The 10,137-nt window shown below is 41.7% G+C and overlaps 1 protein-coding gene across 1 annotated transcript in view; it reads right to left on the bottom strand.

Annotated features, from left to right (window-relative positions):
- The window catches only part of LOC107096604 (calcium/calmodulin-dependent protein kinase type II subunit beta-like), a 117,067-nt gene that overhangs the window by 92,258 nt on the left and 14,672 nt on the right, over positions 1 to 10,137 (bottom strand). The window contains exons 2-5 of the mRNA XM_015393336.1: positions 9,644 to 9,738; positions 4,525 to 4,584; positions 2,503 to 2,557; positions 608 to 673 (exon numbers count right to left, since the gene is read on the bottom strand). Coding sequence (XP_015248822.1) covers positions 608 to 673; positions 2,503 to 2,557; positions 4,525 to 4,584; positions 9,644 to 9,738 — 276 coding nt within the window. The remainder of the gene's footprint in view (positions 1 to 607; positions 674 to 2,502; positions 2,558 to 4,524; positions 4,585 to 9,643; positions 9,739 to 10,137) is intronic.

Below are 10,137 nucleotides of genomic sequence, written 5' to 3'. Positions count from 1 at the left end.
GAGTAGAAAATGAAGGCTAATCATGTTTTGGGTGTACTATTCCTTTAATTGAAATACTGGTGTCAAATACAGTAGTACTACAGGAAGTAGTTTAGCTTGCAGTAGTGCAGTAGTCTACGGCTTGCAGTAATACTACTGTATTTTTTTTTACATCCAAATAAATATGTTTCACACAACGTCTGTTGTTAAATCCCTAAAATCTGTTCACTGTTCCTCCTATCATTCCTGTCCCTTTCTTTATTCTGTCTTGCCTCCACAAACCACCTACTCACTCTAATTGATTTAGGTCTACCTCCTGAGGGGGCGACAGCGTGGGCGTATGTACACTTTTTTTTGAGTGTGTGGCGGGAGGGGGGGCTCCTTCCACCTTCATTTGCAATTCAGCTCATGGAAAACTGTGCAGAGGTGGGATCTGTCAGAGCTACAATGCGCAATGCCTCTATTCCCCCCCCAAAAAAAAGACAAAAGAGCTCACATACAGGCAATGTGTCAGATTGTTCTGCCTGCTAATGAGAGGAGGCAAACTCTCCTGGCTGCTAAAGGACTGCAGAGGCTGAAGGAGTGACACATGGAGGGGAGGAGGCAAAGACACAGAGGGGGGGTTTACCTGGCGTCTGCTTCGCTGTAGTACTCCCTTGCCACGATGTCTTCAAAGAGTTCCCCTCCTGTCACCCTGAGAAATATAAAAGATGGAGTTTGAAATTGCACACTTCTGTTTCACTCAACGTGCTTTTAAAAGACACACACGCGCGGATAGGAGGGGGATGTCCTCATTAGGGGGAAACCCCGGCTGCAGGATTCTCTCTGACAGTGTTGCCATGGAGACTGGCTCCAGTGCGGGGGAGTTGTGGCTGCGCGCGTGTGTGTGTGTGTGTGTGTGTGTGTGTGTGTGTGTGTGTGTGTGAACTAAAGCGGGATCCGCAAGCAGGGAGGGGAGGGTGGGTGTGTGCGGTTATGTAACGGCGGGGAACTGCTTCAGAAGCAAGGAGAGGATGAGGAGAGAAGGAGAAGGAATGCAGGGATGCGGATGTGAAGTAAGGAAGGGAAGTTTGGAAGGAGACAGATGCAGGAGAGACTGAAGGGTGTGTGTGTGTGAAATCGGAGGCAGGATTTAGAGAGGAAGGAAAAGATACAGTAGAGGAGAAACTTACAGGTCAAAGATGAGGTAATGGAAGCCTTCCTCTGAAATACTGTCATGAAGACGGACTGCAAGAGAGGAATCAAGATCCTTTTTAATAGGATTAGGCACAAATTTTAAAGCAAACACTTAAAAAAATTCTCCAAATTGCAATGGAGCTGCACAGAGCACGCTCAGAGGTTTCAGTCTGCAGAAAAGCCGACGGATGCCTCTGAGGTCAGGCCGACACGTTCCCCTTTCTATCAAATCCTCGAGCAGCTGTGAGATGTCACACGCTGACACATACAAAGCCCAAATGTGTCGGCTCTGTCATAACCACGTGCTCGTGCTTGTTGCAGCCTGATCATCTAAGTCCGATGCAGATGGACGAGCTGCCTGCAGCATTTCTGCAGTCTTAACTGGCGGTTCCAGCAGATGCAAGGTTTTCCTTTGGATTTGTTCTATTTAATAAACACTGACATGATATAATCAGTATAATCAATCCAAACAGCAATACCAATGTATAAAAATAAAACATAAGGTAAGGACTGACTGCTCTGGCAGTGAGGTAATTGTTTTATTGGCCTGATATCAGAAAGCATCTCTGCATCACCTTCTTTTAGCAGGTGGTGCTCCATAGTGCATCGTCTCAGAGCAACAAGCCTGTAGTTTACAAGTCCTGTACATTTGTGACCCTGCCTATGAAAACCCAGCTAAAGTCATTTTTTGGTGAATCTCAACTTAATGTATAAAACCATTCTTAACATTGCGTAGAATGGTTTTATACATTAAGTTGAGATTCACCAAAAAATGACTTTAGCTGGGTTTTCATAGGCAGGGTCACATTTCATGGGGAGTGATAAAATGGTGGAGCACTTAAAAAAACCTCAGGGGATTGCTGAGCTACCTACGCTCCATGTAATTAGAAAAACAAACATAAAAGTAACGTAACTTCTTTTGTATAATATCCTTGAACTACATTTGCCTTCCAAGCAGACTCCTTACGTAAGGGGAGCTGTGGTCGCCAGATGTCATCGATAAGCTGATTAAATACTAATGGTATTTAGTTCAACAGAGTAATGCTGAAACTGATAGTGGCGGTGCGGAAACCTCAATTCTATTCAGTTTATTTCTATAGNACTAAAGCGGGATCCGCAAGCAGGGAGGGGAGGGTGGGTGTGTGCGGTTATGTAACGGCGGGGAACTGCTTCAGAAGCAAGGAGAGGATGAGGAGAGAAGGAGAAGGAATGCAGGGATGCGGATGTGAAGTAAGGAAGGGAAGTTTGGAAGGAGACAGATGCAGGAGAGACTGAAGGGTGTGTGTGTGTGAAATCGGAGGCAGGATTTAGAGAGGAAGGAAAAGATACAGTAGAGGAGAAACTTACAGGTCAAAGATGAGGTAATGGAAGCCTTCCTCTGAAATACTGTCATGAAGACGGACTGCAAGAGAGGAATCAAGATCCTTTTTAATAGGATTAGGCACAAATTTTAAAGCAAACACTTAAAAAAATTCTCCAAATTGCAATGGAGCTGCACAGAGCACGCTCAGAGGTTTCAGTCTGCAGAAAAGCCGACGGATGCCTCTGAGGTCAGGCCGACACGTTCCCCTTTCTATCAAATCCTCGAGCAGCTGTGAGATGTCACACGCTGACACATACAAAGCCCAAATGTGTCGGCTCTGTCATAACCACGTGCTCGTGCTTGTTGCAGCCTGATCATCTAAGTCCGATGCAGATGGACGAGCTGCCTGCAGCATTTCTGCAGTCTTAACTGCCGGTTCCAGCAGATGCAAGGTTTTCCTTTGGATTTGTTCTATTTAATAAACACTGACATGATATAATCAGTATAATCAATCCAAACAGCAATACCAATGTATAAAAATAAAACATAAGGTAAGGACTGACTGCTCTGGCAGTGAGGTAATTGTTTTATTGGCCTGATATCAGAAAGCATCTCTGCATCACCTTCTTTTAGCAGGTGGTGCTCCATAGTGCATCGTCTCAGAGCAACAAGCCTGTAGTTTACAAGTCCTGTACATTTGTGACCCTGCCTATGAAAACCCAGCTAAAGTCATTTTTTGGTGAATCTCAACTTAATGTATAAAACCATTCTTAACATTGCGTAGAATGGTTTTATACATTAAGTTGAGATTCACCAAAAAATGACTTTAGCTGGGTTTTCATAGGCAGGGTCACATTTCATGGGGAGTGATAAAATGGTGGAGCACTTAAAAAAACCTCAGGGGATTGCTGAGCTACCTACGCTCCATGTAATTAGAAAAACAAACATAAAAGTAACGTAACTTCTTTTGTATAATATCCTTGAACTACATTTGCCTTCCAAGCAGACTCCTTACGTAAGGGGAGCTGTGGTCGCCAGATGTCATCGATAAGCTGATTAAATACTAATGGTATTTAGTTCAACAGAGTAATGCTGAAACTGATAGTGGCGGTGCGGAAACCTCAATTCTATTCAGTTTATTTCTATAGTGCCAATTCACAACACATGTCACCTCAAGACACTTTACAGTTCACCAGATCATCCAGTCAGATGGATTCAAAGTTTTCTATCTAAGGAAAACCAGTTGATTGCATCGACTGATTCAGCAATCCCTCACACTAAGCATGCTTGTAGCGACAGTGGAGAGGAAAAACTCCCTTTAAACAGGAAGGAACCTCCAGGAGAACCAGGCTCAGTGTGAGCGGCCATCTGCTGAGGCCGACTGGGGTTCAAGGAGACAGAAGCAGAGATACAAAGCAACTGTAAAAGGCGCCCCCCCCAATATAATCAGCTAAATTCTGTAGGTTGTAATCAAATACTGTTGAAGTCTAACATCTAGTATCTCTGCAAACAGCATAGGAGTATTTGCCAAGTACTAAGAGTGAAAAAGAATATTTGCACTGAAATCAGGTTTTTCACATTTTCACCACCATCAAATGATCATAAAATAACAAGACTACAAGGTCCATAACTTTTTTAAATGATTTGTAAAAAAAAAAAAAAACCTTAAAAACAACAAATAATTGATTAATAATGAAAATATAAAGAATTTATTTCTTAAATAAAACATTTTATTTACAACTTTTTAAGATGTAAAAGCTTCTCAAAAGCCCCAGATATTGAGAGTTAAAGGGTGAGATTCAGTTAATGCTTGGCTCTTGCCAAACACGGCTACTAAAATCAAACAAAAAGCAATAAAAAGAGTTAATAAAATAATATTTGAGATTGGAACCCCGTCTCCATCAAACATTGTTTCCATCCTCCACTTATTTCAACCTTGAAATAAACAGCAGCTGTCGTTGATCTTTGATCGTATTCATCTTATTATGTTTGAGTTGGTTTGTTTTTAAAGAGCCAAGCTTCTAGGTGGCCGTGATATGAATGAGATATAAAAAAAAAAGGCTTACCGATGTTGGGATGTTTGAGCAATCTGCAGATCCGGGCCTCTCTCTCCAGCTTCTGATGGTCTACAGGAGCATTTACCAGAACACAGGCAGTGGATTAAAATCAGTGGCGTTCAAATTACAGTAATCATGTAAACTCTCTGAAGGGTTTCTGTTCTGTGACGCTTGGATGTTATGAATGTTTCAAATCTAAGCTTAGAACAGTATGATAAGAGAAACATTAGAAAGGAGAGAGAAAACCAACAGACTAGAGGAAATTAAAGAAAATTAAGTTTTTAAAACTAATAATAATAAGTGAACTTTGTTGATCTCACATGGGAGAAATTTACCTCTGCATTTAACCCGTCCCCCTTGGAAGGCAGTAGGCTGCCATCATGGGACGCCTGGAGAGCAGTATGGGGTTAAGGGTCAGACTGTCAGTCTGTAGGAGTGGGACTCGAACTCAGAACCTCAGGATTCCAAGCCCTATGCCCTAACCACTAGGCCTCCAATTATGAGTATTAAAGTCGTAGGGAAACAGCTGTTCCAGCATTTCCGAATTCTCCCTAGTGGTACACAACTTTACACGAGTGAATAAAGTGAATGTGATTGGTCGTTTATCAAGGGGGCGGGATTGTTGTGGTGGAAGTTTCGCAAGCAAGTTTCATTGTGGCCGGTTTGTTGGAAGCATGTTGCTAACCAGTTAGCAACTTAGTGCTAGTAGGTTCCCAATGGGAAATTCCATTGGGACCAAGTAGCACTAAATTGGTGACTTAGAAACGACACTGTGAAGGAACGCTATGGACAGAGGAAACATGCAAGAGGAGGAGAGTTTGGTGTCGGAGGTCGTGGATGAGTCTCCTCCGTCATCCATTTTTTATTTGGAGAAGGAAAGCGGGGACGAAGATGTTGTGGAAGAGGACGCCAGGGCGGCAGAAGCTTGGTTTGGTGTAGAAGGCTTCCAGCCGTACATGTTTGAGCCCTTGCCTCGCAACGCTGCCAGTTCTGTTAGCTCTACGCCTGCTGAAGACACAGACGTCCATCCCCGTGAACACTGGGACGGAACTCAATGGGAAAGGAAATAATTCTTATTTCTTATTTCAACCGTTTCGTATATTAGCTGCAACATATGAATCAAGATGCTATGACTGAAAAAATTTGATTGACAGATGACCGTTGATATATGATTGGCCGAATTTAGGCGTTCAGGCTGACGTAGAACTAACTGGCCTGCAGAAGATAATGGAAAAAAACCCACTGATTTTAAGACAGGATTGTTTTTTAAATAGAAATTTTCTAAATTTTGGGACAATATCGTCTGATAAAGAGTACATTTATATACATGTTTAAGCCAGAATGATTTGACATTTAAATATGACTTCCCTTATGACTTTAAAAGAAAATGCAGAGAAATTCAGATAGGAAAATGGGAAGGGGTTCTGATTGGGAAAATGTCTCTCAGCAAGAAGATCCATGGCTTAATCTTTTTTTTTTTTTAACCCTAGAATCGATCCACAGTAATAACAACATCCTCTAAAGAAACAATTCTTCCTAATCTGAGCAAGGCGGAGGAATAGTAACAGAGATCAGCACTGAGGCTGATGCCAGATAACAAGCTGTCTCAGAATAAAAAATGACTTAGGATCACATTTTGATAAAAGCTGGATACAACCCCTGCAAGGGGTGTCCCCTTCCTTACAAGATGTCAGTAGAGCAATGTTTTTTTCTGCACAGGCCATATATGATTGGTTGTTTAATTACCAGGAGTCAAGTCTTAATTGTAAGTTTGCCGCAGCTTCTAATGAGCTTTGTTATCCATTATCAAACCCAGTCCTGGGATGAATAACTGATTTAGACATGGTGTGCCAGTGTTTTACCATTCTAATTGCTTTTCTTCAGCCTTAAAAAAAATCTTACAAAGGTTATTCCAAAATGTTTTCTTCTTCAACAATTGTGACATTTGAGGGGCATCAAATAATTTAGACAGGGGCCAACAGGGGTCAACAGTGCCCCTATAGAACTGATCATGTCCCCTTTTATGGCCCTTGTTCCAAAGACGTAATACAAAATAAATCCATGATAGATAAATAATTTGTTGGTACAGAAACAACACAAAATAGGTTCCTTCAACCAATTACATTTTTTGTTTTTACAATGTTCTTAAAAACAACCCTATAAGCTTAAAGCATGAGTCATATTGAGATAGGATCTCAGTTTTCAGCTGTTGGATCTGAGGTTTCCAGAGCTGAATCAATAAAAAAACTAAATAAAAAAGAGGGAGTGTTGGCCTAGTGGTTATAGAGCAGTGTGCTTGTGCTCTGAGAAGGTTGCAAGTACCTGGTTGGATCCCCGCAACCTGCACCTAGGTCCCTGAGCAAGACCCTTAACCCCACACTGCTCCCCAATAGGATGGGTTAAATACAGAGGTAAATTTCTCCAATGTGAGATCAATTAGTTTCAATTTAAATAAAAAAAGAAAAGTGCTCTTTGGTTCACTTTATATATCAAACAATGAACTTTTGTTATAGTTTTAAGCATTTTGTTCAGTGCCCCTGTAAACAAACACTGGCCCCATCCAGGCCCTCTGGTAAATTTGGTCTAGGACTGCCACTCATAACTATTATGTTATAATAATATGTTAGAAAAGAATTCTATAACTAATGGAGAAAATAAAAAAATAGGATCAGAAAGGAGCAAATCTAAAACAAATTCATCTGTAAATCAGAGCAGGAAAGAAAGAGAAAAGAGGTGAGAGAGGTAAACGTTGGAGATATTTTAAGACAAAAACTACAAAACCTGAAAGAAAGGTGTGAAATAAACAAGATCAAAATACAAACTAATACCAACTGTAAATCCAATATGGAGAGCATTCTGTTCCTTTATAGTTGCAAGCAAACAACATATCTTAAGATAAATATAATAAAGAATATATATATAATTGAAAAAATATAAGAAACAACAAAGGTACTGTTATAACTTTTTATGCTAATTAGGAATTTAACAAAGTTTAATTTCCATATTGCTTTGTTTTGGTCATTTCCTTTTATAGAACGTGTTCTTTGCTTGTTAGAACAATAATGGAACGAAATTCACTCCATGAGTGAATTTCTGAAAAACCAGGAAGTGAGAAATAGAAATGGAAAATCCTGAGGAAATGTGAGTTATATCTAAAAATCCGCTTCTAGCTGAGTGACAGCTGCTCCTTCCCTGCAGTCCAAACGCACAGCTGCTCCAACCATGACATGCAAAACGATGAAACTCTTCCTCCTCCCAGAGCAGAAGGCAGGACGGAGAGCAGCTGTTGTATTTTTAATAAAGGTGCCATGTTATAGACTTCAGCGCAGTCTCACCCCATCATGTCTGTTCTGAGTGATAATAACACCAACGCTGCTATTTTCAGACGTTCTCTGAGGCGTTTGCTCATTATTTGATCAGTATAGAAAAAAAAATGAGCAGGAGAAGAAAAAAACAGATGTTGCTTCGTCATAGATGGACTGACAGGGACGGAATTACATCTTAAAGCAAATGAAGAAGAAAGAAAGTGATTAAATGAAACTCTGCTTTCTTCTCAGGTCATACAGTGGTTTGAAAATAGCACATTTCAAACAGAAACTTACTTCATGAGTTAGTTTTATAGCAGAATGATAGATAGACCCGTTTCAGGATGGGTTATATTCCTTTTTTTAAAGGGGTCATAGAATGCAAAACTGAGTTTCCATTGTCATAGATGAATAACGATTGTTCAGTGGGATAAATGGACGTACAGAGAAGTTCAAACCCCATAACACCTCCTTTCTGTGCAAATCTAATAATTCTGAACTTGCACCATAAAACGGGCGAATTCAAATGAAGCCCAGAGTTGACGTAAACTCGGGGATGTTGCCTTATTTGGTTCTGGCCTGTACTTTTGTCACGCCCTGAAATTGACATTCAGACCAGCCCACTGGTTCACTGACCCAAAGAACATAAATAGATGTAGATGTAAGACAACAGTTTAGCTGTTTAGCCTACAGTTGGGTTTACTTCTACAATAATTACAAAGCAGGCAGTTCTCTATTGAAAACTAGCAGAACCACGGGTATAAATGCAGAGTTCCAGGCTGCCTGAAGGAAGGGGACATTTTTTACAGTCTTCCCGAGGATCCGAGGACACGACAGGCATGGATTATTTTTGTCTATCAGAAGGTTTGATGCTCAGCTGGTCATTTGCTCTAAGCATGTTACTGAAGACAGCTTTCACAGTCTTATTTTTTTGGTTGACTGCTGGGCTGCTGACTGGACCGGACCTGAGCAGAAAGCAATAAGCCGCCCGTCCTCAGCCAGAGGAGGGGGCATCTGTTGGCTGGTCAGGCAGGGGGAAGCACAGGGCCGCCATTGTCCAGGCTACCGTCACCGGGTCGGGTTCGGTCGCTCCGTCGCCCGCTGGCTCCCTGCCCCCCTCCACCAGAGTTCCCAGACCAGCCCAGGAGCTGACGGCTCAGTTCCAGTGCCCGGTGTGTTTCGACTACGTGCTGCACTGTAGTTGACCTTAATCTCGGATGATTTTGAAATTCCCCCCCGGACATTTTTTTAGGTATGAAAAGTAGGACATGTCTGGGAAAAAGAGGACGTCTGGTCACCCTACCATATCAACAATTTGATGTTTCAGTGAGTGAGTGCTTGTTGCTATGATGCATCGTTGCTCAGCAGCTTCGCTCGTTGTAAACCAACCAATCAGCTCACAGCTCATCTAAATATTAATGATCATACCATAAAAGGAAGTAAACCTGTCGTTTCATTCTGGGATTTTAACCAGGCTTACATTAGGGCTCATAGAACAGCAAATATGCCATTTTCAACCCAACCAATGTTACTCATCCTATTCAGAGACCTTAAGGACCAGATACCCTATAGAATCATTCTATGACCCCTTTAAAGGTTTAGCTGCTGTTTAGAACTCAGCTTTAGATTGGTAATGAAGCCATCATTTGCTGCTTTCTGAAGAACAGACTCTACAATTTCTACAAGCTGTCAACAAACAAGCGCTAGAATATGCTAATGCCTGCTTTTAGATCCAGGACACACATAATGATGATGAGATGCTGCTTCTTCTGCATATTTGCTGGCTATCTTATAACGCCTCGTGATTCCCTTTTTTTCCTCACCTCTGGCAGAGAGCTTTTTGGTGTTGATGATTTTGGCGGCGTACTCTTGGCCCGTGCAGAGTTTGACACAGCGGCGCACCACAGAGAAGGCCCCCCTGGGAGACAAGAGACAGCACAAAAAAGGAGGAAGAAGATGGGTCAGCTGTCGTAAAAGCTTTGTCAGCATCAAAACGGATATCTCAGCTATCAGACACTGACCTATCTGGCCTCAGCCGATAGCAACAGATATGTGAAGGATTTTAAAACACTTTAAGACACAGATTTAGTGCTATTTCCCTCCTCTCTTCCCTCGGTGGACTGGATACCAACCCAAATGTTGGTTAAATTCACAAGGCTTGCCTGAAACAAAATTCATCCCGGACTTACTTTCCTCTTTTTATTCCCATGGTATCACTCTGCTCAAATCCACCTCACTCTTAATCACTAATTTGGGGTGGAGCTAGAGGAGGGCATGGATGACCAAATCATTGGCCATTGAATTGTAGAAGATGTTC

Source organism: Cyprinodon variegatus, unplaced genomic scaffold, assembly GCF_000732505.1.
Source record: "Cyprinodon variegatus isolate N-32 unplaced genomic scaffold, C_variegatus-1.0 Scaffold636, whole genome shotgun sequence".
Classification (NCBI taxonomy): Eukaryota; Metazoa; Chordata; class Actinopteri; order Cyprinodontiformes; family Cyprinodontidae; genus Cyprinodon; species Cyprinodon variegatus.
The sequence above is the reverse complement of the archived record's forward strand: the minus strand, read 5'-3'. Positions and strand labels throughout refer to the sequence as shown.